The 27,384-nt window shown below is 47.5% G+C and overlaps 1 protein-coding gene across 1 annotated transcript; it reads left to right on the forward strand.

Annotated features, from left to right (window-relative positions):
• Nucleotides 1–1,979: 1,979 nt before the first annotated feature.
• nabp2 (nucleic acid binding protein 2) lies at nucleotides 1,980–27,384 on the forward strand. The gene is made up of 6 exons (XM_072567058.1): nucleotides 1,980–2,285; nucleotides 2,797–2,935; nucleotides 8,496–8,567; nucleotides 14,804–14,888; nucleotides 16,522–16,588; nucleotides 19,447–27,384. Exons 1-6 carry the CDS (start codon nucleotides 2,207–2,209, stop codon nucleotides 19,653–19,655), a joined length of 651 nt encoding a protein of 216 aa, XP_072423159.1. The 5' UTR covers nucleotides 1,980–2,206; the 3' UTR covers nucleotides 19,656–27,384.

The raw sequence follows: 27,384 nt of genomic DNA on the forward strand, positions 1-27,384 counted from the left end.
CACATTCGACCCTGACCTTAAATTTACCTGGACTATCTCTGATACCTTGCTCCCCTTCCTTGACCTCTCCATCTCCATTAGTGACGACCGACTTGACACTGACATTTTTTACAAACCCACCGACTCCCATAGCTACCTGGATTACACCTCTTCCCACCCTATCGCAAAAATGCCATCCCGTATTCCCAATTTCTCCGCCTCCGCCGGATCTGCTCCCAGGAGGACCAGTTCCACCATAGAACACACCAGATGGCCTCCTTCTTCAGAGACCGCAATTTCCCTTCCCACGTGGTTAAAGATGCCCTCCAACGCATCTCGTCCACATCCCGCACCTCCGCCCTCAGACCCCACCCTTCCAACCGTAACAAGGACAGAACGCCCCTGGTGCTCACCTTCCACCCTACAAACCTTCGCATCAACCAAATCATCCACCGACATTTCCGCCACCTCCAAAAAGACCCCACCACCAGGGATATATTTCCCTCCCCACCCCTTTCCGCCTTCCGCAAAGACCGTTCCCTCCGTGACTACCTGGTCAGGTCCACACCCCCCTACGACCCACCCTCCCATTCTGGCACTTTCCCCTACCACCGCAGGAACTGTAAAACCTGTGCCCACACCTCCTCCCTCACCTCTATCCAAGGCCCTAAAGGAGCCTTCCACATCCATCAAAGTTTCACCTGCACATCCACCAATATTATTTATTGTATCCGTTGCTCCCGATGTGGTCTCCTCTACATTGGGGAGACTGGGCGCCTCCTAGCAGAGCGCTTTAGGGAACATCTCCGAGACACCCATACCAATCAACCAAACCGCCCCGTGGCCCAACATTTCAACTCCCCCTCCCACTCTGCAGAGGACATGGAGGTCCTGGGCCTCCTTCACCACCGCTCCCTCACTACCAGACGCCTGGAGGAAGAACGCCTCATCTTCCGCCTCGGAACACTTCAACCCCAGGGCATCAATGTGGACTTCAACAGCTTCCTCATTTCCCCTACCCCCACCTCACCCTAGTTCTAAACTTCCAGCTCAGTAACTGTCTCCTTGACTTGTCCGGACTTGTCCTACCTGCCTATCTCCTTTTCCAACTATCCACTCCACCCTCTCCTCCTTGACCTCTCACCTTCATCCCCTCCCCCACTCACCCATTGTACTCTATGCTACTCTCTCCCCACCCCCACCCTCCTCTAGCTTATCTCTCCACGCTCACTGCCTTTATTCCTGATGAAGGGCTTTTGCCCGAAACGTCGATTTCGCTGCTCGTTGGATGCTGCCTGAACTGCTGTGCTCTTCCAGCACCACTAATCCAGAATTTGGTTTCCAGCATCTGCAGTTATTATTTTTACCCAGTTCCTCAAGAACATGGCCTTGCTCTTGTCTCCTGAGGCCAGTTTGAACTGGTCACAGATGCTCATGAGTCTGTGGACTGGCAGCAGATCTGAGCAGAAAATAGCAACATCATCCATGTACATGGAGTCTTTGATCTGCAGGACTCCACCCTCAGTCAGACTCAAATCCTTCTGGACGGAGTCAAGATTAGTGTGGTGCTGGAAAAGCAGAGCATCCGAGGAGCAGGAAAATCGACGTTTTGGGCAAAAGCCTTTTATCAGGAATGAATTCCTTCCGGATGGACTCAACAAACACAAACAAGGCAAGAGATAATGGGTAGCCCTGCCTGACTCCAGATCTAATTAGGAAAGCTTTCCGATTCCTAACCTTTGATTGAGACTGCCCTAACGTATTAGAGCAACAAATGCCAGCGACGCCAGTATCCCGTTCAAAACCTTGTCCCTTTAATGCGGGCCTTTCCGGAATCACTCCGGGACACGAAGGCCCTAAGCAGATATCCCGCCTTCTGGAACCCAGTTGAGTTGTGGGCGGGACAGGCGACGAGCGGTTGTTGATTGTTCAAGGCTGCTGTCTGTCAGCACTGGTTTCCGGGGCGACGGGAAAGGGCGGGCTGGCTGATCGTGCTCTCGCGAACGTTGGGGAGGGAGCTCGAGCAACATTACTGAGGCGTCCGTCAATTTGTGAAGTGTTCCCGAGGAGGCGTCACTGTATTGATTTTGCAAGAAGGAAGATTTGATCCTGGCCCAGTAAAACGCACTCCAGTGAGCTGAATGTGTTCGTCTGGGCTTGATCCTTCCAACTTGCTGCCTGAAATTTGTAGCTCCCAAAGAATTCAGGTCCTGTTGTGGGAGAGAAGATGTCAAACGACACTTACGTCAAGGATATCAAAGCTGGTTTGAAAAACCTGAACCTCCTGTTCATTGTCCTGGAAATAGGTAAGTTCTGCGAATGAGATATTACGTTACCTTTCATTTCGTCAAAAGATATCGCAGTCAAATCCAATCCTGCTTCTCCTAAATGGACTTTATAGTAGAGTGATGGTAGGGTTGCTAAGATTAACAAACTTGGCGCATGCCACCAGTTGAGACTGGGAACTTTATGTCCCTTGTTGCTTTGAGAAAGCATTTAAGGTCAACTACACAGTTTTGCACTGAAATTATATGTGCATATAACTTAATAAAGGTAGTAGATTCCCTTCTTTTCATTGTGTTGGTGAATCACTTTGGGCTTTTACACTAATTTGCCTGTGGGTGAGCCAAAATTTGTTTTGTCCAAATACCTGTTATTTTCATTTTGAGCAGGGATGGAAGTCTCCTGCTTCCACTCTTCGTAAGAATGATGCAAAAACAATGCATGGAGTTTTGGAGGCAGAAGACATTCCCAGCATTTTGTTTTGGTACTTGTGAAAATGTTAAATCATCTGTCACTGTATTTCTTGTTCTGTAGGACGAGTGACCAAAACAAAAGACGGGCATGAAGTCAGGACGTGTAAGGTGGCTGATAAAACCGGCAGCATCAATATATCGGTGTGGGACGATGTGGGAAGTCTGATTCAGGCTGGAGATATCATCCGATTAACCAGAGGGTACCTCACTTTGTTTTACAAATGCCTGATAAATGTACAGCAAACAATTTTTAAAACTAACTAACAGGACATGGGGGTCACTAGCTGGTCACAAGCAGCATTTATTGCCCATTCATCATTGCCCTTGAGAAGGTGGTGGTGAGCTGCTTTCTTGAACCACTGCCACCCTGGCATGTAGGCAGAGCCATACAATGCTGTTAAGGAGGGAATTCCAGCATTTTGACCCAGTGACTCTGAAGAAATGGCAATGTGTTTCCAAGTCAGAGTGATCTGTGTCTTGGAGGGGAACTTACAGGTGATGGTGTTCCCATGTCTCTGCTGCCCTTGTCCTTCTAGATGATAGAGGTAGCATGTTTGGAAGATGCTACTACCCTTTTTGAATGTGAACTCTTGTTAAGTACTGCAAGTTTTACCCCCCTTTTCCTTGACTAAGAGACCCCTTTCTCGCTCACTTGCATCCAGTTTTTATCTGTTGTCTGCATCTGGGGGATAGATGCAAGGCTGCATTTACTGCAGATTCCTGGTTGTTCTGAGATAGTGGTGAGCATTGTTGTGATGGTGTTATGACTATTACTTGCACTGAGTCCAGACTATTGCCTAGAATGCCTGCAATAGCTCAATAGGCAGTGTATTCCTATCCTCAACCAACATCCAGGATTCATCAGTTACAGGGATCCCCAATCAACGTCACTACATCCTCTCTAATCCAGGCATTCTGAAGCTAGGTGTAGTACCCTCTACATCACCGAGGATGAATAAGGACAGATTGAGGAATTTTTTGATCCATGTGGATTTCTGCTGTGCTTGGGGTCAAGCCTTCAAGGAAGCTATGAGCATCATAGAGTCATACAGCATAGAAAGGGGTCCATCATGTCCATGCCGGTCGTCAGGCACCTATCTATTCCAGACCCATGTTCCAGCACTTGGCCTGTAGCCTTGTATGGTATGGTATGGTATTTCATGATCATCTAAATACTTGAATGTTCTGATAATTCCACTCTTTCAAGCAGAGTTCCAGATACCCACCATCACCTAGGTTAAAACAAATTCCTTTATAAAATGTTTTGCTCCTTACCTTTAAACAGTGCCCTCTGCTTATTGACCCTTCTACTTAAGGGGAAGAGGTTCTTCCTATCTACGTCCCTCATAATTTTATACATCTCAAGAAACCCAATACCGTCAGCTTTCTCAGCTTATAAGAAATAAGATCAAGAGTAGGCTATTCGGCTCCTCGAGCGTCCTTCACATTCAATAGGATTGTGTCTAGCCTGACGTTCCTCACATCCACTTGCCTGCCCTGTTCCTCGATTCCCCAACTGATACAAATCCATCTATCTCAGTCTTAAATGTACACAAGGATTGCGATATTTGTGAAGATTTGTAGCTCAGGTTTTGGTTCAGATTGTAAGTTTGCTCGCTGAGCTGGAAGATTTGTTCTCAGACATTTGATCACTGTGCTAGGTAGCATCGTCAGTGAGTCAGGCAGCATCCAAGGAGCAGGAGAATCGATGTTTCGGCATGAACCCTTCTTCAGGAAGCAGGGCTTATGCCCGAAATGTCGATTCTCCAGCTCCTTGGATGCTGCCTGACCTCCTGTGCTTTTCCAGCAACACATTTTCAGCTCTGATCTCCAGCATCTGCAGTCCTCACTTTCTCCTTTTAACATCGTCAGTGAGCCTCTGTTGAAGCACTGGTATATTGTCCGCTTTCTATTTGTGTGTCTTGGTCTGTTGTGGTAGGTGATCTCACTTCCTGTTCTTTCTCTGAGAGGTTGGTAAATGGGGTCCAAATCCATGTGTTCCAGTTTGAATGCCAGACCTCTAGGAATTCCCATGTGTATCTTTGTTTAGCCTGTTCCAGGATGGGTGTATTGTCCCAGTTGAACTGGTGTCCCTCATCATTTGTGTGTCAGGTTCCTAGTGATAGTTGGTCATGTCTTTTGGTGGCTAGTTGGTGCTCGTGTATCCTGGTGGCTAGTTTCCTGCCAGTCTGTCCAATGTAGTGTTGCAGTCCTTGCAGGGTATTTTGTAAATGACATTTGTTCTGCTGGTTTTTGGTAGGGGGTCCTTTAGATTCATCAAGAGTTGTTTCAGTGTGTTAGTAGGTTTGTGAGCTACCATGACGCTAAGGGGCCGGAGTAGTCTGGTTGTACCCTGAAAGAAAACGGATTTACTGAAGAAATCCAGCAAGCCATCAGACAGACAGTAGCGCCAACACTAAGCAGAAAGAAAGAAGGAACACCCTCAACACAAAGGAAAGCTTTGGAAGTACTTAGAAAAGACAGTACTGGCAGACAAAAGGCGCATGACCATCGTCCTGAACAAAGCACAATACATTGAAAAAACAAACCCACTGCTCACAGATACCAACACCTACCAACAGGTTGTGATGGACCTGACTCCACTGCTAGAAAGCTGTATTACAGCAGAACTGAACAAACTCCACAAGACAGGTGAAATTAACAAAACAGTCCTCTAAAGAATGAAACCTGAAGGATCCAACACACCTTTCTACAGATTACCAAAGGTACACAAACCAGGGGCCTTCTTCCGACCCATAGTCTCACTTCCCGGCACACCATCATGCAGACTAGCAAAGGAACTTCAACGCAAACTGAAATACCCAGTAGAAGACTTGAGACACTCCACCCAGGAATTCCTGAACATCATCAAAGACACCAAGGTAGAGGACAACATGGTCATGGTTTGACGTGACAGCCCTATTCACATCAATAAACATCATTTTGGTCAAAGAAACACTGGCCTCAGTACGAGACAAACCAAGGGCACAAACACCAGACAGCACCAACTCCATTAGCAAGGACAGCATCCTCAAGCTAGTAGACCTGTGCCCCTCAACACACTTCACGTTCAATGACAAGACCTACGAACAAACCAATGGGACACCCATGGGATCACCAATATCAGGACTCTTGGCAGAAGCAGTTATGCAGTGGTTGGAACAAGCAGCCCTCCCCACGATCCAGCTCAGGCTTTGGGTCCGCTATGTGCATGACACCATTTGTCATCACGAAACACAACAAATTAGAAGAAACATGAACACATAACCAACATCCTTACTGGTATGAAGTTCACCAATGAGGAAGAGAACAACAGACTCCCCTTCCTAGATGTCACAGTAGAACGAAAAGCCAATGGAGAGCTGCAGACCAATGTCTGTAGGAAAGCAACACACACAGACCAGATACTCAACTATAGCAGCAATCCTTCTAACAAAGCTGCATCAGGACATTATTTAGACAAGCCACAACACACTTCAGCACTCAGGAACTATGAGATGCTAAAGAAAAACACCTATACAACATATTCAATAACAACGGGTACCTGATAAGCGTAGTCCACCGATTCTTGCACAACAAACCTAAACAAGAAGACACAACGTTCCCAGGGACTCTAGCCAACCTGCCATACTTTAAAGACATCTCAGAGATGACAATCAGATGACTCTGGCCCCTTGGCATCACAAACCTACCAACACACTGAAACAACTCCTGATGAATCTAAAGGGCCCCCTACCAATAGCCAGCAGAACGGACGTCATGTACAAAATACCCTACATGGACTGCAACAAACATTACATTGGACAGACTGGCAGGAAACTAGCCACCAGGATACACGAGCACCAACTAGCTACCAAAAGACATGACCAACTATCACTAGGAACCTGACACACAAACACACAAACAACGAGGGACACCAGTTCAACTGGGACAGGCTAAACAAAGACACGCATGGGAATTCCTAGAGGTCTGACATTCAAAGCAGAACTCTGTCAACAAACACATGGATTTGGACCCCATTTACCAACCTCCTAGAAAAAGAACTGGAAATAATCTCACCTGCCACAACAGACCAAGACCCACAAATAGAAAGCAGGACAGTACACCAGCGCTTCAACAGAGGCACACCGATGATGTTACCTAGCATGGTGATGAAGCGTCTGAGAACAAGCCTACCAGCTCAGCGAGTAAACTTACAACCTGATACACAAGGGTTCTGCTCTCACAACTGTGACAAGGAGTGCCAATGAAATTATATCTTTGCTTAAATAAGGGCATCAAAGCTGATCACTGTATTCCAGATGTTGTCTCAGCAGCACTTTGTAGAGTTGCAGTAAGCCATCTGTATTCTTATACTCCAACCACCTTGAAATAAGGGCGAATATTCCATTAGTCTTCCTGATTATCTGCTGCACCCTGTGTGCTAACTTTCTGTGTTACATGCACAAGTATCCCACATCCCTTTATGTTGCAGCTATCTGCATTTTTTTTTCTCCATTCTCTGCTGTAGGGAAATCAGCCCCATCCTGGTGCATCTCCTCTGTACTCTCTCTAGTGCAGTCATCTCCTTCCTACAGTGTGGCACACAGTAAGGATTGAATATTTTGAGTCAAGAACAACTTATTTGTTTTGTCTAGTGTGTGATGAAACAACTCTGAACTCCTCCTTTCTCCATGATTCTGGTGTCAAATATAAAGCTATTCAGCCCATCGAATTGCTGCTGGATCTCAGTAAGCCAATCTATTCAGTCTCAGTCCTGTCCCACCACCTCCACCTCCTTTCACAACTTTTACACCATTGTTCCTGCAAATTTATTTTTTCCATTTTGATTCATCCATTGCCTCCACTTCCACCCACTCTTGGGCAGTAACTTTCTGGTCATTGCTACTCACTACGTAAATAATTTCTTCCTCATGGACCCCTTACAACAAATAAAAACTAAATCTCTTGCCTGAATTCTTAAATCTGTGCCCCTCAGTCCTTCTATCATCAGACAATGAGAACAGCTTTTCTTTTTTAAGTCTACCTCATTTTAACCTGTCGCAATCCTGAAAACTGCGTGTCCTTGACCACCTTCACCCTGAGGAGAACAATCCCAGCTTCCCCAACCCGCCATGTTACTAAAATCCCCTCTGGGAATATCTGTGAACAGTGGTTGCTCTATGAAATGGCACATGAATTGACTGGTGTGCAGGATGAGAACATTTGTCTGTTGGTACTAGTTCTCTTACTCCTTAAAGTGGAAGTGTCTTTGCTTGATGACCTTTGCCACTGCAGAGCAAAGGTGACTATGTACTTTGGAAGTTCTTGATATTTGAGTGTTTAACCTTAGTTGATCAGTGCCACTTCCCCCTCCTCTGTTGTTACATCAAGTTGTTTCTTGAGTGCTCCCAGGGGTTGTTTTTTTATCTTGTGCAATAATACTCGAATATTCCAAGATATTGTTCACTCTGTCTGAAGTAGGATTCCTTCCTTTAAAGCATAGTTATTAAGAAGAGTCATTGGGCTTGAAACGTTAGCTCTGCTTTCTATCCACAGATGTCCCAGACTTGCTGAGTTTCTCCAATAATTTTTGTTTTTGTTTCAGATTTCCACTATTGCTTTATTCCCTCCTTTCAGTCTCGCCTCAAAAAGGTGAAAGAACAGTGCATAGCACTGCCTCCCTTGTAGTTTAGCTGTGATCTCCCCTCCCCTGTGCTGTCAGCACAAGTCATTCAGAGCCCTCTGGTGGTGAAAGAAAATCTTTGTGCCTTTTTGCAGGTATGCCTCAATTTGGAAAGGATGTCTGACGCTCTACACTGGGAGAGGCGGAGACCTTCAGAAAGTCGGAGAGTAAGTTCTGTGCCTTGATGCTGGGCGTGTGAAGAGCTGTCATAAGCGGAGGTTGCTGCCTTGCTCTGCCTCCGATCTAACGGTTTGGGCAGGCTTTCAGAAGTTTCAGTAGTTCAGATACCTGTCGGCATTTCATTTGTGGTGTAATTGTGAGAGTTCAGAAGTGGGAGGGATCCAGGAAAGAGTGGGTGGGGATGGGGAGTGAGCCCACGTAAGCAAGGGGGTGAGGAGAGAGACAGTTAAGAACATTTAAGGATAGAGAGTGAGTTGACAGCCGGGTGGGGACTGGGCCAGGTGGGGACTGGCGGTGGAGGAGGAGTTGAGAGTCGGGAGTATAGTTCTGGAAAAGCGCAGCAGGTCAGGCAGCATCCGAGGAGCATGAGAATCGATGCTTTTGTATTGAATTCAAATTCCACCATCTGCTGTGGAAGGTCTTGAACCCGGGTCCCCAGAACATTGAGTCATAGTGCTGTCCAGCATGGAACAGTTCAACTCGTCATGCTGACCAAATATCCTAAATTAATCTAGTCCCATTTGCCAGCACTTGGCCCATATTCCTCTAAACATTTCCTATTTATATATCCATCTAGATGCCTTTTAAGTGCTGTAATTGTACCAGCTGCCACCTCCTCCTCCTTTGGCAACTCATTCCAAGCACGCATCACCTCTGCATGAAAAAGTTACCCCTAAGGTCCCTTTAATTCTTTCTCCTCTTGTCCTCTAGTTTTGGACTCGTCCCCCGCCCCCCCCCCCCCCCCCCCCCCAACCACCACCACCCTTGGGAAAAGACTTTGGCTATTCACCCTATCTATGCCCCTCATGATTTTATAAACCTCTTTAAAGTCACCCATGAGCCTCTGATGGTCCAGGGAAAACAGCCCCAGCCTATTCAGCCTCTCCCTGTAGCTCAAACCCTCTAACCCTGGCAACATCTTTTCTGAACCCTTTCAAGTTTCACAACATCCTTCTTATAGCAGGGAGACTAGAATTGACACAATATTCCAAAAGTGGCCTGTACAGCCGCAACATGACCTCCCAACTCCTGTACTCAATATTCTGACCAATGAAGGCAAGCATACCAAACGCCTCTTTCACTATCCTATCTACCTGGTTCTCCACTTGCAAGGAGCTATGAACCTGCACTCCAAGGTCTCTTTGTTCGGCAACATTCCTCAGAACCTTATCATTAACTGTATAAATTCTACCTCAATTTGCCTTTCCAAATTGCAGCACCTCACATTTATCAAAATTAAACTCCATCTGCGATTCCTTGACCCATTGGCCCATTTGATCAAGGTCCCATTGTACTCTGAGGTAACCTCCTTCGCTGTCCACTACACCTCCCATTTTCCAAGTCTCTGGATTAATAGTCAAGTGATGATAACAGGAGGCCATTGCCTCCCCCATCCCTCTTGCTGCCATGCTAAGGTTTCAAACCATATCCCCAGGCCATTAGCCTGGCTCCCTGGATTACCAGACCCGAATACATTACTGTCTTCCTCCTGCTTGTGATCGTACAGCCACTTTAACAGGAACCTTCAGCACTGTAGGGGAGTTTTTGTTCATGTGAAGTAAAATGGTGTCACATACACATGAACAGCTTTCTCAAAACTTTGCACGAGATCAGAGTTTGCCATGGAGGCTGACTCATAAGGGTCTACAGCATTGAAACAAGCCCACCTTGCCCATGCTGCCCAGTTTTCACAATTAATCTAGTCCCATTTGCCTGCATTTGGTCCACATCCCTCCATCCCTAATTCTATCCACATACCTGTCTAAATGTTTCTTAAATGACGAAATTGTACTCGCTTCCACCACTATTTCTGGCAGCCTGTTCTGGACACTCACTACTCTGTGAAAAAATTGCCCCTCTGGACCCTTTTGTATCTTTCCCCTCTCACCTTTAAAACTGTGCTGTCTCGTCTTAGAATCCCCTGCCCTGGGGAAAAGCTGCAGGTATCTACCTTATCTATGCCTCTTCTCATTTTATTGACCTGTATGAGATCACCCCTCCAGTATCTTAATGCTCCAGTGGAAGAAGTCCCAGCCTCTCCCTGTAACTCAAACTCGTCAAGAGTCCTGGTTTCCAAAGAGTCACTGCTTCTTCAGAAATTACCCACCAAGGTGGTGATGGTGGGTGACTGGCCTGTGGTAATGTGTAAAGCATTGGTTAGGCTGCTGGTGTTGTTGGAGAGTCCACATTAGAGGAGGGAAGGGATTGCACTGGAGAAGGTGCAAAGGAGATGTTGCCTGGGCTGGAGAGTTTCAGATGGAGAGATGGGATAGAGAATGGGGTTGTTTTCCTTGGAGCAGAGGAGACTGAGAGGGGTCATGCTGAAGATGTATAAACAGCTCATCCCCTTCTAAAGGTAAATCGCCATAGTCCCAGAGGAATCTCAGGGCTGCTGTCTCCTTAAAGAGAGAGAGAGACACGATCGGTGGTGTGTTTAACCTGAGGGTCACCATGCCTCAGGCAAGGGGGTGAGACTGTGAAGGCAACACCTCGATGGTAACCTCCGATGCGACAGGAATTGACATGCTGTTGATGTTGCTCTGTAAGCCAACCATCCGACCAACTGAGCTAGCCCTGAACCCCCCCACCACCGGCCAAACCAACTTTCTAAATTTGCCCTTGCATTTGTCCCACTAGAATGCTGAAGCAATGCTGCAAGGTCGGAAAAGCCATCTCTCAGGTGGAAAGCAAAATGCTTGCAACTGCTGCAGTCTAGGACAGGCGCAAGAATATCCCCTTGTCCTCTTTTGAAGGCCGCCCTGGTGTTCAGGCCGCAGTTTATACCTCGACAGGCTGTTATCACACCGCTGTGTGTGTGGGCACTTGCTGTGCGCAAATTGGCTGCTGCATTTCCCTGCTTTATAACAGTTGCTGCGTTGCACTTGGTGACTGTGAAGTGCATTGGAAACATCCTGAGCTTGTGTGAGATGCTATAAAAGCACAGGTTTTGTCTTTTTCTTTGGTCCTGGTTGCATGCGTGTGTGTGTTCTTCAGTGTTAACAAGAGAATGAACTGGTAGGCAAGGTGGTACATGGTGAAACACTCCCCACCCTCTACCAGAGCAATTGAGTGAATGTTGCAATTCAGTTGAGCATCCAACTTTGCATCAACCTTCCAGCTTAAAGTTTCCTGACACATGCTGTGCCAGATGTTGACTCTCTTTCGCGCTGTCCGCTTCTTAGCTCCAGTGTCTGCGTTGGACTGAAAAATATCAGGCGGTCCATGTCCACTACATCAGACAGAATCTTTTCTTTTAAAAGAAAAGCACACTATCTAAATGGTGAGAGGGAGCAGAGCTCAGAGATGCAGTGGGATCTGGATATCCGAGTGCACGATCGCAGGTCAGTGCAGCCACAGCAAGCAATCAGGCCAACTAATTAAGATGTGACGGTTTATTGTGTGTGGCATTGAATGCAAGAGTTATGCTTCAGTAATGCAGGTGCATTGGTGAGACCACGTCTGGAGCACGGTGTATAGGAAGAACTAGCCATTTGGATACAGAACTGGCTCAAAAGCTGAAGACAGAGGGTGGTGGTGGAGGGTTGTTTTTCAGACTGGAGGCCTGTGACCAGTGGAGTGCCACAAGGATCGGTGCTGAGTCCTCGACCTTTTGTCATTTACATAAATGATTTGGATGCGAGCATAAGAGGTACAGTTAGTAAGTTTGCAGATGACACCAAAATTGGAGGTGTAGTGGACAGCGAAGAGGGCAACCTCAGATTACAACAGGATCTTGACCAAATGGGCCAATGGGCTGAGAAGTGGCAGATGGAGTTTAATTCAGATAAATGCGAGGTGCTGCAGTTTGGGAAAGCAAATCTTAGCAGGACTTGTACACTTAATGGTAACGTCCGAGGGACTGTTGCTGAACAAAGAGACCTTGGAGTGCAGGTTCATAGCTCCTTGAAAGTGGACTCGCAGATAGATAGGATAGTGAAGAAGGCGTTTGGTATGCTTTCCCTTATTGGTCAGGAGTTGGGAGGTCATGTTGCGGCTGTACAGGACATTGGTTAGGCTGCTGTTAGAATATTGTGTGCAATTCTGGTCTCCTTCCTATCGAAAAGATGTTGTGAAACTTGAAAGGGTTCAGAAAAGATTTACAAGAATGTTGCCAGGGTTGGAGGATTTGAGCTATAGGGAGAGGCTGAATGGGCTGGGGCTGTTTTTCCCTGGAGCGTCGGAGGCTGAGGGGTGACCATGTAGAGGTTTACATAATTATGAGAGGCATGGATAGGGTAAATAGGCCCAGTCTTTTCCCTGGGGTCAGGGAGTCCAGAACTAGAGGGCATAGGTTTAGGGTGAGAGGGGAAAGATATAAAAGGGACCTACGGGGCAACTCTTTCATACAGAGGGTGGTATGGGTATGGAATGAGCTGCCAGAGGAAGTAGTGGAGGCGGTACAATTGCAACATTTAAGAGGCATTTGGATGGGTATATGAATAGGAAGGATTTGGAGGGATATGGGCCAGGTGCTGGCAGGTGGGACTAGATTGGGTTGGGATATCTGATTAGCATGGACAGGTTGGACTGAAGGGTCTGTTTCCATGCTGTACATCTCTATGACTGGTCACCATACTTACAGAAGGATGTTAATGTGTCGGAATCAGTTCAGAAAAGGTTTACTGGTCTAATCCCTGGAATGAGCAGAATGCCCTATGAGGAAAGGCTAAGCAGGCTAGGTCCGTATACTCCAGAGTGTAGACAATCAGAGGTGACTTAATTGGAACACGTAAGATCCTGAGGGGATGGGGTGGATGTGGAAAAGGATGTTTCCTCTTGTGGGAGAATCTAGAACTGGGGCTCAGTTTAAAAATAAGGGAGAGCCCAATTAAAACAGAAAAAATGTTGCCCCATCTCTCTCAGAGGGTAGAGTTTCTTTGGAATCCCCTTCAGTTAAGCTACATTTGGAACACTGCATTCAATTCTGGTCCCCCTGCTTTAGGGAAGATGCTGTTAAACTTGAAAGGGTTCAGAAAAGATTTACAGGGATGTTGCCAGGGTGGAGGGTTTGAGCTATAGGGAGAGGCTGAATAGGTTGAGGCTGTTTTCCCTGGAATGTGGGAGGGTGAGGTTTAAACCTTAAAGAGGTTTATAAAATTATGAGGGGCATAGATACTGTTGGAATATTGTGTGCAATTCAGGTCTCTTTCCTATCAGAAAGATGTTGTGAAACTTCAAAGGGTGTACAAAAGAATTACAGGGATGTTGCCAGGGTTGGAAGATGAGTAATAGGGAGAGGTTTAATAAGCTGGGGCTGGAGGCTGAGGGGTGACCTTAGAGGTTTATAAAATCACGAGGGGCATGGCTAGGATAAATAGACTAGACAAAGTCTTTTCCCTGGGGTCGGGGAGTCCAGAACTAGAAGGCATTGGTTTAGGGTGAGAGGGGAAAGATATAAAAGAGACTTAAGGAGCAACTTTTTCACACACAGGGTGGTGCACATATGGAATGGACTGCCAGAGGAAGTGGTGGAGGCTGGTACAATTGCAACATTTAAAAGGCATTTGGATGAGTATATGAATAGGAAGGGTTTGGAGGGATATGGGCCGGGTGCTGGCAGGTGGGACGAGATTGGATTGGGAAATCTGGTCGGCATGGACGGGTTGGACCGAAGGGTCTGTTTGTGTGCTCTACATCTCTATGACTCTATGAGATAGGTTGAGTAGCCAAGGTCTTTTTCCCGGGATGGGGGAGTCCAAAACTAGAGGGCATAGGTTTAGGGTGAGAGGGGAAAGATATAGAAAGGAGTTATGGAGCAAGTTTTTTCACGCAAGGTGTGGTGCGTGTATGGAATGAGCTGCCAGAGGAAGTGGTGGAGGTTGGTATAGTTACAGCATTTAAAGGCATCTGGATGGGCACATGAATCAGAAGGGTTTAGTGGGATATGGGCCAACTGCTGATAAATGGGACTAGATTAGTTCGGGATATCTGGTCAGCGTGGACACACATGCTGTGTGACTCTGACTGTGGATGCAGGAAATCTGAGTATTTTTAAGGCAGAGATCATTAGATTCTATATCAGCAATAGGATGAAAGATTATTGCAGTATCTGCAGGAACGTGGAGTTGAGGTTAAAATCAGATCAGCCACGAGCTTATTAAATGGCAGATCAGGCTCATGGGGCTGATTGGCCTACTTTGGTTCCTTGCTAGTACATTAGTTAGCATTGTGCAAGCGACGAGAGGTTACTGAGATGTGCAACCACTTCTGTGTTCCGTTTCAGGTTTTGTATGCAGTATTCGGAAGTGCCGAATTTCAGTGACCCCAACCCTGAGTACATGTCCCAGGCATCTTCGCAAAACAAGCCCGTAAGTCTTGACACCCCGTAACGCCCTCCCCTTTCAGACCAGGTTGTTGCTGATATTTTTATCTGGTGCCAGCGCTTACGGTCAGGGGTTGCACCTCCATGGGTAATGGTGTCAATGCTGAGGTTCCTTCCTGCGATTGCTTGCTGGCTTGCTCACTTTTCTCGAGGCACTGAATTGGTTATGCCTCACTAGGGGCCAGCCTGTTGGAAATAGAGTCCTGCTATTATTAGGATTGCTGCAAATCGGGGAGGGAGAAAAAACAATGAGTGTTTTGGGTGGAAGGGAAACTGAGAAAGTGGCTCAGTGCTCCCTGGTCACAGGATCTGCTGAGATTATTCTTGTGCTAATTCAAATGCTCCTTCTTAGTTTTCCTTCTCCGGATGCTTCCACTGTTTTGCAAGAGACACAGGGTGGCTGCTTCACAATTAGCAAAGGTTTCTTGAATTAATTAAAAATCACAGCTTGCAGCAACTGCTGATGGAAAAAATAAACTGCTTTTCTTCCGGCTGGAAGGAGCTCTTACTTCGGAGAACAGAGAGCTCCTGAACCGGGGAGGACAAGTGGGAGCAACTCTTACTCATTCCCTTCAGCCATCTGACTGCTCGCCTCTCAGTGCTTTGAATGGGATTTCTGCAGCAGCTTGGCTCTAGCCTGGGTGAGGACGTGGTTTGACATGTTGGATGAGTCTGCTGAGCATCTGACAGCAAGTGAACAGAACTTTTGGTCCCACTTGTCCATGCCAACCAGGTTTCCTAAACTGAACTGGTCCCTTTTGCCTGTGTTTGGCCCATATCCCTCTTAAACCTTTCCTATTCATGTACCTTTGAAATGTTGTAATTGTACTTGCCTTTACTACTACTTCTGGCAGTTCATTCCATAAACACACCACCTTCTGTGTGAAAAAGTTACCCCTCCGAATCCTTTTAAATCTTTCCCCTCTCACCTTAAACCTGTGCCCTCTAGTTTTGGACTCTCCCACCACAGGGAAGGTACCTTGGCTATTCACCCTATCCATGCTGTTCATGATTTTGTAAACCTGGTAAGGTCACTCTTTCGTATCCTATGCTCCAAAGAAAAAGGTCCCAGCCCCTCCTTATAACTCAAACCCTCTAGTCTTGGTAACATCCTTGTCAATCTTTTCTGCACCCTTTCCAGATTAACAACATCCTTCCTGTGGCTGGGAGTCCAGAACTGCATGCAGTACTCCAAATGCGGCCTCACCAACTCCTATTCTCAATGCTCTGACTGATGAAGACAAGCATGCCAAACGTCTTCTTCACCACCCTGTTTAACTGTGGTGCTACTTTCAAGGAACGATGTTCCTGCACCCCTAGGTCTCTCGGGTCAACAGCACTCCCAGGGCCCTACCATTATGTATGTAAGTCCTGCCATGGTTTGTCTTACCAGAATGCAATGCCTCGCCTCCATCTGAATTAAACTCCATCCGCTACTCCTCGATCTAGGAAGAGGTCCATGACAAGTTTTGGTTGGTTGGTAGGGTGGGGAGGGAAGAAGAGATCCAGGGGGCGGAAGGGAGCATGGGAGAGCATTCCTAGTAGCTCATTTGGCAAGTTTGCTTCCAATCCAACCAGTTAACCCTGAGCACTCTTTGCTATTTCCTTTCTCGTTTAAGACCCTGACTGAACAAGGTAGCTCTTCTACGACTGGCCTGGTGACCTCTTTGCCCTCTGTGACGACAGGTGAGTACCTATGATAAAGACCTTGCTGTCAGGTAAGCATTTGGGGCAGGGAGAGCTGCAGTGTCAGAGGAACTGTCCTTCAGATCAGAAGTTGAGCCTTGACCCTGTCTTGCCTCAGCTGGAGGTTCAACTAGTTGGAAGGAGACCAAGGAGATGAAGGTGTCTCCATCCCCACCAACCACCATCACCACCGCAGTCCTGAGGCACATTAGCTCTACTGCCTCACAACGACAGGGACCCTGGTTAAATTCCACCCTCCGGCAACTGTCAGTCTGTTCGGAATTAGCATCTGTGTGGGTATCCTGCAGGTACTGCAGTTTCCTTGCATGGTCCAAACATGTGCAGGTTAGGGTGGGTTGGCCATGCTAAATTGTCCCCGTAGGTGCTACAAGAATGCAGATCTGTCTTCCGATCGGCCTTCCCTCAAAGGTGGACACAGACTTTGCTAGGTTACTCGGCCAACCTGAGATGGGGAGGATTGAGTTGGGCGACTGGCCGCCTTCCCTTTTGAACCGTGGAACAGGCTCGAGGGGCCAAATGGCCTATGCCCGGTTCTGATTTCTGTGTGCGGTTGGCGGGGAGAGGGTGGAATCTAATGGATTCTATAATCCTGCAGCTTTGTGCCTTCCTTATGTATATCTATTGTATATATGTATAAATCATAAAATCCTGAGAGTGTGGAAGTAGCAATGGCCCTTTGAGTCTACACCCAAAGAGCATCCCATCCAGACCCACCCTATCCCTGTAATCCTGCCTTTCCCCATGGCTACCTCACCTAGCCTGCACACCCCTGGACACTGAGGCAATTTAGTACGGCCGATCCATCCTAACCTGAACACTACAGGACAATTTAGCACGGCCAATCCACCCTAACCTGTACATCCCTGGCCACTACAGGACAATTTAGCACGGCCAATCCCACCCTAACCCGCACATGCCTGGGCACTAAGTGGGATAATTTAGCACGGCCAATCCCACCCTAAACTGCACATCCCTGGGCACTACGGGACAATTTAGCACGGCCAATCCCACCCTAACCTGCACATCCCTGGGCACTAAGTGGGATAATTTAGCACGGCCAATCCCACCCTAACCTGCACGTGTTTGGACCATGTGAGGAAACTGGAGTACCTGCAGGAAACCCACGCAGATGCAGGGAGAACATGCAAATTCCACACAGACAAGACAGTTGCCTGAGGGTGGAATTGAACCAGGGTCCCTGTCGCTGTGAGGCAGCAGAATTAACCACTGAGCCACCATGCTGCTCTTAAAACTGGGATACACATTCGACTGACTGTTAAGTGATGGTAAAGGCAGCTGTCAATAGACTCTGTACCAGGCAGAGGAATACAGAAAGCTGTCAGCAGTGGGGAGCAGACCTTGAGTAGTTAAGGGAGCAGGCTGAATCGCTGAGGTGTGCTTGCAGTGAGGTAGAAAGTTACCCCAGTTTAACCCACAGACGGAAGGTACGCAATCCTGGTCTCCCTTCCATTGGAAAGAGGTTGTTAAATTTGCAAGGATGCAGAAAAGATTTACAAGGATGTTGCCGGGATCAGAGGGTTTGAGCAATAGGGAGAGGCTGAATAGGCTGGAGTGTCAGAGGCCGAGAGGTTGACCTTTTTAATAGAGGTTTATAAAATGATGAGGTGCAAGGGTAGAGTGAATAGCCAGGGTCTTTTTGCCCCAGGGTAGGGGAGTCCAAAACGAGACGGCATAGGTTGAGGGTGAGAGAGAAAAGATTTAAAAGGGACCTAAGGGGCAACGTTTTCACGCAGAGGGTGGTGCGCGTGTGGAACGAGCTGCCAGAGGAAGTATTGGAGGCCAGTACAATTAGAGCATCTAAAAGGCATCTGGATGGATATATGAATTGGAAGGGTTTGCAGGGATCTGGGCCAAGTGCTGACAAACATGACTAGATTAATTTAGGATATCCGATCAGCGTAGGTGAGTTGGACCGAAGGGTCTGTTTTTGTGCTGTATAACTATCACTTGACAAGGGAGACTTGGATTGTTTCCCCTTGTGTGGGAGAGTCTAGGACCTGAGGGTGTCCCCTCAGGATTAGGAGTTACCCATTGAAGACCGAGATGGGAAGGAGTTTCTTCTCGCTGAGTAGGGGAGTGAATCTGTGGAATTCTTTGCCACAGGGGGGCTGTTGAGGCCGGGTCGATCAGTATATTCAAGGCTGAGGCAGACAGATTTTTAATCAGGGAAGGAGGAATTGAGGGGATACGGGGAAAAGGTAGGAATGTGGATTTGAGGGCGATCAGAATTAGAATATAGAACATTACAGCACAGTCCAGGCCCTTTGGCCCTCGATGTTGCACCGACCTGTGAAACCATCTGAAGCCCATCTAACCTACACTATTCCATTTTCATCCATATGTTTATCCAGTGACCATTTAAATGGCCTTAAAGTTGGTGAGTCTACACGGTGCAGCTTACGTGCAGAGCCTGTTGACGGCTGCCTCTACCATCACTTGACAGTCTGTCAAATGTTTTAAGGGCAGCTCGGTGACTCAGGTGTTGCGGGCAGGGTGTTCCACGTTGCTGGAGAAACTCAGCAGGGTTCGGCAGGTCAGTTGCACGCAGAGAAAAATCAGGGTTAACGTTTCGGGTGCAGTGAGCACCCTGTTCTACACTGGACACCCTGAAAGGTGAACTGTTTCTCCCCATCCCAATCTCTCTCTGCACAGTCACTGCCAGATTCTGCTTCAGTTTCAGATTTCCAGCCTCCACAGTTCTTCTCTAAATTTTCTATGTTTATTTTCACTGTATTGAGGTTATCCCTTTATCCTCTTGCTAGGGAATGTCATTACCATCTGGTTTTTGTTTCCCTGTCTTTCCCCCTCCGCTCCAGGTAATGATAGCCTGAATGCTGCCGGGTCGGTCGGAGTTCCCCTCGGTGCAGTGAATCATGTACTGCCCGGAGGAGGAAGAGGGAACGGGCGTGGGCCAGGAGGTAACCAAGCTGTGAACATGTCAGGACCTGCATTAACAAACTCCTCCACCAGCAGCACCCCCAGCCTGAGCAACGGGAGGGATCAGAGACGTGTGCCAAAGCGATGAGCGTTCTTCTCTTCCCCATCTCCCGGCACGTTCCAACTTTGTGAAGCTCCCTCCCAAAAATCCGTGGGGAAATGCTGTCTAAGTGGGATTGGTTCTTTATCCTCATGCTCTGTCTCTCTCATATTCATTCGCTCATTTTTTCTCTCTCTCTCTCTATATTCCCCCCAACCCACCACCCCCATTTACTTCAGTCTTCAATACTCTGTTCCCCACTCTCTTCACCACCACCACCCCCTGCCCCCCCCTTAAACTTTGCCCAGCGAGGCTGTTGGAATTACAGGGGGGGGGGGAGTTGAGTCATGTTATCTCAATCCTCTCCTGCGTCCCTACCCACCCCAGGAATGTGTGCCTAGAACAGAGTTGATGCTGCTCTCTCAATGCCCTGGAGTGTCCTCGCTGGGCATCAGAGTGCCCCGATGTCCTTTGATGCCCGTGAGATGTAGGGGGCAGAATGAGGCCATTCATCCCATTAAGACTGCTCCACCATTCGATCATGGCTGAAATCTTTTTCACTGCCCCACCACCCCCCCATGCCTTTCCTGTAACCCTTGATCCCCATAACATCCCTCCCAAGTGCTGCTGGTGTTTGGGCTTCAATTCTGGAAGGCTATTTGACCGCAGGCTGCTCTTTCACAGCCGAGCTCTCTCCTTTTCCCTCGTGCATGCACTCATGCAACATCTCTCAGCTGTGCCCTCATTCTGTTTAATTATCGCTGTCTCTCTCTCTCTCTCAGATTCACTCCCGCACTCACCTTTCTTTAGATAAGTTTGGTGTGAGAGACGTTGACAGACTCGCCCCTGAGACCCGTATGTGTGGAGTCAAGGCTTAATTCAGTGTAACCACAAAGTCTGTTTCATTTGGAGGGGGGGTGGGGGGGAGGTAGGTTAGCATTACTAATTATTAACATCAAGAATATATTTCATCAACCTGTTCCAATTGTTCCAATGCGTTATGGCACAAGTCCAGAGCAGAACTGGAAGTTGAATCCAGACCACCTGGCCCAGGGTAGGATGCTGCCACTGTGTCACATGAGTGCTAGTTCTTCAGCAGTCCAGCTCCTGTAATTTAGCAAAGATCAGTTTGGTGCCTTGGCCTTCATTTCTGGACAAGTCTCTGTGATGTGGGCTGCCCCAGTAAACATTTCTGGTTCAAAATACTCGGTCCTGACAACAGTCAGCGGCTTCACTTTGCATTTTTCATTTTGTGTAGCCAATGTGGGCTGAAGAGAAATCGGTGTTTGTTGCTTACTTTGAAAGCCAGCCCAGTACTCGCACTCGGGCACATGCACTCTCAGGGAGACGGGCACATGCAGATGCGCGCGCGCACACACACACACACACAGGTAGACAGTGATGCGTGCACAAATGTGCACAGGCATGAATACAAACGTGCAAAGATGCGCACAAACACGTGCACGTGTGCGCATACAAACGGGGGGTGGGGGGAAAGAGAGTGACCGGGTTAGAGCAGATTAATGACGAGTGATTAATGATCAGGTTAATGATGCGACATGGGTGATCAGTTTGATGACGAGTGATTAATGATGACAAATTAATGATCAGATTGAAGATCAGTGATTAATGACCTCCCTAAAACTCTTTTCACTGGGAAACTGCAGAGGGCTTATTTCTCTCTCTGTTTACCCCTCGTTTTTTTTTCCCCTCTGTTCCTCTCTTGCTCTCACTGTCCTCCTTTTCTGTGTGTCTCTCTCTGTATCTCTCTCTCTCTTTCTTGCTCACCCTCTCTCTGTCTCTTCTCTTTTGTCTCTCCCTCTGCTCCCATCTCCCTCTAGCTCATTCTCTCTCATTCCCTCTGCCTCTCCCTCTCTCTGTGCCGGTGTCTCTGCCTGTCTCTCTCTCTCTCTCTCTCTCTCTCTCTCTCTCTCTTCTGGCCTCCTGCTTGACCAACCTTGAGTGGAAATTTTCAGCTGGAGTAGACCCCCAATTCCTTCCCATTTCCCCATTACCACCACCCCAAGATGTGGCCTTGAGAAGCTGGTCATCGATCCCATCGCTGGAGGAGAGACGCCGCCAGGCCGGCCGACTGATGGTCTGAACATCTGGATTCTGGTGGTCTGGCCCTGGACTGTGAAGAAGGTGGATGTGAGGAAGTTCGGGCTTGGACGGCAGGTGAAGGCTGACTGCTGCATCTGGGATCTTGCTGTGCCAAGTTGGTGGTGCCTGAAGGTGCTGCAGAAATGCAGACGAGCCCCTTCCTCCACCTTTCCCCCCTCGTAGAAGTCAGACTGATTTCAAGAATGAGAGTTGTTATGGACCAGACCAAACCCCCTCAAAATATATTCGGAAGATTTTCTGGACACTAACATTTTTCCCATTTTAAAGGCAATTGTAAGGTGTTGAATTCCAGATGCAATTCAGTTGGCCAAACTACCAGGCTTGAAGCAAAACAGTTTATTCATACACTACAGTTAAAATACAACAAAAGAAATAAGGAATAAGAACTATATTGGAAAACATAGCAGAATAATAGATATATTAACTACAAGACAGTAACTGAACAGTGAAGGAATTGAGGTCATGGTGAGAGCGTGGGTAAGTGAAGTGGAGTTGAGTCCATGAGAAGATCAGCCATGATCTTATTGAATGGCATATCACTTTTGATGGGCCAGATGGTCTGCTCCACTTATGAGTCTGTATCAACCCTGGAAAGGGCATTCCAGATGCAGACCCCACCCTATCCCCATAATCCCACAGTTCCCCCCTGAACATGCGCATATTTGGAAAGTAGGAAGAAACTGGAGCGCCCAGAGGAAGCCCACGAAGACATGGGGAGAATGAGCAAACACAGTGGTAACCCCTGAGCCACCCGTTGATATCTGCAAACATTTCCTCAACAAATCCATGCTGACTGTTCCTGATGAATTTATGTCTCTCCAAGTGCCAATACATTCTGTCCCTCAGAATTCTTTCCAATAACTTTCCAGTCACCCAGATTAGACTTACTGGGTCTCTCCCTCACTCCATTTTTTTTAATAATAGGACAACTTTAGCAGTCCATCAGCACCAGAGAGAGTATATCCTCACTTACCTCCCCCAACAACCGAGGGATACATCTCTTTCCGGCCTGCAGATTTACCCACTTCCAAGGCTGCTGAACATATTAATATTGTGTCTCTCATACACACACATTCCTCTTTCCCTCTCCCTCTCTCTTTCCTCCCTCCCTCTCTCTGTTTCTCTCTCTCTCTCACATTCACGCTATCTCACACTCTCACTCTATCATTCTGTCTCTCATTCTCTCCCATATTCTTTCTCTTACTCACTCACCGTCTCTCCCTCTTTCTCTCACTTATACTCACTTTCTCTGCCACTCTTGCTCTATCATTCTGTCTCATTTTCTCTCTCTCCCATACACTCACTCTCTCTCACTCTCCTTTTCTCACCCACTGTCCCCTTTTTTCTCTTGTTTTTTTCCCTCTCTCTCTGTCTCTGTTAATTCTGTCTATTATTTTACAGTCCTGTCCCCTCAGGTCTATATTTGTGTTGCCTTTTTCTATTCTTAACTAATCACTAAGGACTATGCCCATACCTTTCTGTACACCGATTACCTCGATATTCCCAAATGGGCCCTACTCTTTCCCAAGTTACTTTCCTGATGTTGAGATATTTAAAAACACCCTTTGTGTTTTCCTCATTCCATCCACCCAAGCTTTCTCATGCACTCTGTTATCTTCCCTTTGTATTTTGTAAGTCCTGCTCTTTTTTACGCTCCTCCAGGGATTCTGCCATATTGAGCTCTCAGCATCTGCCATAAACATCTCTTAAACTTAACCTTTATACACCTTGACATCCAGAACTCCCATCCATTGACTTCACAGGAACATATTTGCCCCATACACTGACTAGTTCCTAGAACATGGAACAAAACAGCACTCCTGTGGTCCCCTTCAGCCCTCCAAGCCTGTGCCGACACATTTTGCCCTTCCATACTAAAACTGTCTTCACTTACAGGATCCATATCCCTCTGTTCCCTTCCCGTTCAAGTATTCCTCCAAGTGAATGCTGCTATTGTGTCTGCTTCCACCACCACCTCTGGCAGTGCATTCCAGTCACTCACCACCCTTTGTATGAAAAAAAAGTGCCTCACACATCTGTTTTAAACTCTTCCCCACCCCACCCCACCCCCATCGCACCTTGAACCTGTGTCCCCATGTAACTGACCCCTCCACCCTGGGAGAAAGCCTCATACTTTCCACTCTATCCACACAATCACAATCTTATAAACTTCTATCAGGTCACCCCTCAATCTCCTGCATTACAGTGAAAACAAACACAGTCTATCCAACCTTTCTTCATCGCTAAAATCCCCCCCCCCCCCCATACCAGGCAACATCCTGGTAAACCTTTTCTGTACCTTCCTCTCTGAATGCTTCCCACTGTTCTGACATGGTTTTATCTGCTCCCAGTCCACTTGGGCCAAACTGGATCCTATCTTACTTTAATTAGCCTATGCCCAGCGTAGAACTTTAATTCCTGGCCTATCTATATCTTTTCCCATAACTATCCTAAATTTTAACTGGGTTATGATCGCTACTTCCAAAATGCTCCCCTGACTGACATGGGCTCCTTTCAGAATATTAAGTCTGAAACTGTCCTCTCCTTTACTGGGCTCCCTTTCTACTCCACCCCCCCAACCCCCCATCTTCTACATGAAAAAGAAATCAAACTTCTTCCCCACCACCCTCAGTTTTGGGGATGGGTCATCAGACCCAAAATGTTAAATCTGATTTCTGTCCGCCAACACTGCCAGACCTACTGAGCTTTTTGTAGAATCCCTACAGTGTGGAAGCAGGCTATTCGTCCCATCAAGTCATTTTCGTCATTTATATAATTATTTGGATGTGAGCACAAGAGGTATGATTAGTAAGTTTGCAGATGACACCAAGATTGGAGGTGTAAGAAGAAGGTTACCTCAGATTACAACAGGACCTCGATCAGCTGGGCCAGTGGGCTAAGGGGTGTCAGATGGAGTTTAATTCAGATAAATGTGAGGTGCTGTGTTTTGGGAAAGCAAATCTTAGCAGGACTTATACACTTAATGGTAACGTCCGAGGGAGTGTTGCTGAACAAAGAGACCTTGGAGTGCAGGTTCATAGCTCCTTGAAAGTGGAGTCACAGGTAGACAGGATAGTGAAGAAGACGTTTGATATGCTTTCCTTTATTGGTCAGAGTATTGAGTACAGGAGTTGGGAGGTCATGTTGAGGCTGTACAGGATATTGGTTAGGCCACTGTTGGAATATTGCATGCAGTTCTGGTCTCCTTCCTATCGGAAAGATGTTGTGAAACTTGAAAGGGTTCATAAAAGATTTACAAGAATGTTGTCAGGGTTAGAGGATTTGAGTTATAGGGTGAGGTTGAATAGGCTGGGGCTGTTTTCCCTGGAGCGTCGGAGGCTGAGGGGTGACCTTATAGAGGTTTATAAGATCATGAGGGGCATAGGTAGGATAAATAGACATGGTCTTTTCCCTGGGGTCAAGGGGTCCAGAACTGGAGGGCATAGGTTTAGGGTGAGAGGGGAAAGATATAAAAGGGACCTACGGGGCAACTTTTTCACACAGAGGGTGGTACGTGTATGGAATGAGCTGCCAGAGGAAGTGGTGGAGGCTGGTACAATTGCAATATTTAAGAGGCATTTGGATGGGTATATGAATAGGAAGGGTTTGGAGGGATATGGTCCAGGTGCTGGCAAGTGGGACTAGATTAGGTTAGGATATCTGGGTCGGTATGGATGAGTTGGACCGAAGGGTCTGTTTCTGTGCTGTACATCTATGGCTCTAAGTCCACACCAACCCTCTGAAGAGCATTGCACCCAGATTCATTCCCCTATCCTATCCCTGCGTGTTCCCATGGTTAACACACCTAGCCTGCACATCCATGGGCACTCCAGGACAATTTAGCACTGCCAATTCACCCTAACCTGCACATCCCTGGGCACTACGGGGACAATTTAGCATGGCCAATCCACTCTAACCTGCACATCCCTGGGCACCATGGGACAATTTAGCACGGCCGATCCCACCCTAACCTGCACATCCCTGGGCACTATGGGGACAATTCAGCACGGCCAATCCACCCTAACCTGCACATCCCTAGGCACGACGGGGACAATTTAGCATGGCCAATCCACCCTAACCTGCACATCCCTGGGCACTACGGGACAATTTAGCACAGCCAATCCCACCCTAACCTGCACATCCCTGGGTACAATGGGACAATTTAGCACGGCCAATCCCACCCTAACCTGCACATCCCTGGGCACTACGGGGACAATTTAGCACGGCCAATCCCACCCTAACCTGCACATTCCTGGTCACTACGGGACAATTTAGCACCGCCAATCCACCCTAACCTGCACATCCCTGGCCACTATGGGGACAATTTAGCACTGCCAATCCCACCCTAACCTGCACATTCCTGGGCACTATGGGACAATTTAGCACCGCCAATCCCACCCTAACCTGCACATCCCTGGGCACTACGGGGACAATTTAGCACGGCCAATCCCACCCTAACCTGTACATCCCTGGGCACTACAGGACAATTTAGCACGGCCAATCCCACCCTAACCTGCACATTCCTGGGCACTACGGGACAATTTAGCACCGCCAATCCACCCTAACCTGCACATCCCTGGCCACTATGGGGACAATTTAGCACTGCCAATCCCACCCTAACCTGCACATTCCTGGGCACTACGGGACAATTTAGCACCGCCAATCCCACCCTAACCTGCACATCCCTGGGCACTACGGGGACAATTTAGCATGGCCATTCCACCCTAACCTGCACATCCCTGGGCACTATGGGAGAATTTAGCACGGCCAATCCCACCCTAACCTGCACATCCCTGGGCACTATGGGAGAATTTAGCATGGCCAATCCCACCCTAACCTGCACATCTCTGGACTGTGGGAGGAGACCCACACAGACATGGACAATGTGCAAAATCCACACAGAACGCCAGTCACCTGAGGGTGGAATGGAAGCTAGGTCCCTGTCGCTGTGAGGCAGCAGTACTATCCACTGAGCCACCACACCGCCCTGTAGTTTCTGCTTTTCGACTGGCTCACAACAAAACAAAAAATATTCCCCTGGACGGCAATTTAAAAATCACTCACCCACCTTACCTTACCTTACACACTGAAACTACCGCAGTTAAATGACTTTGGTGTGTGCTGTCGATTTGTCTCCCTGTGTATACTCACTCACTACAGCTCAGAACTGCGTGTGGTAAGGGGAAAGATGTCATTCCTTTAAATTGTCTCACGAGGCTTCATTACTGATTGTCAAGTCACGAGATAAATTGTTTAGCCCTTTCACATCATGTTGTGGCACCCACAACCTATTAGTCTGTATTGCCAATGGCTGCTGTGTCTTTTTCTTGTTAATATGGTTAAGGATGGTTGTGATACTAGACATTAAAGAATAACTCGTGAGATAACAGGGTGTTGTTCCCTCGTCACCTCTTCCCTACCGTTGTTAGACCCCTCACTTCAAATAATGTTCCTCTTATACAGCTGTAACCCTGTATTCCTCTCTCTGTATACAATCTATCTGCATGTCCTTGTGTGTTACGATCTGCAAACCAAAACAAAACTTTTCATTGCACTTAGGTGCACGTGACTGCAATAAATCAAATCAAATACTCCGCCAGGAGAGGGTTTGATAGCACCTGGAGGGATATCCGCTCACAGCCCCATATTTCTG

This window comes from Chiloscyllium punctatum, chromosome X (genome assembly GCF_047496795.1).
Source record: "Chiloscyllium punctatum isolate Juve2018m chromosome X, sChiPun1.3, whole genome shotgun sequence".
Taxonomy (NCBI): domain Eukaryota; kingdom Metazoa; phylum Chordata; class Chondrichthyes; order Orectolobiformes; family Hemiscylliidae; genus Chiloscyllium; species Chiloscyllium punctatum.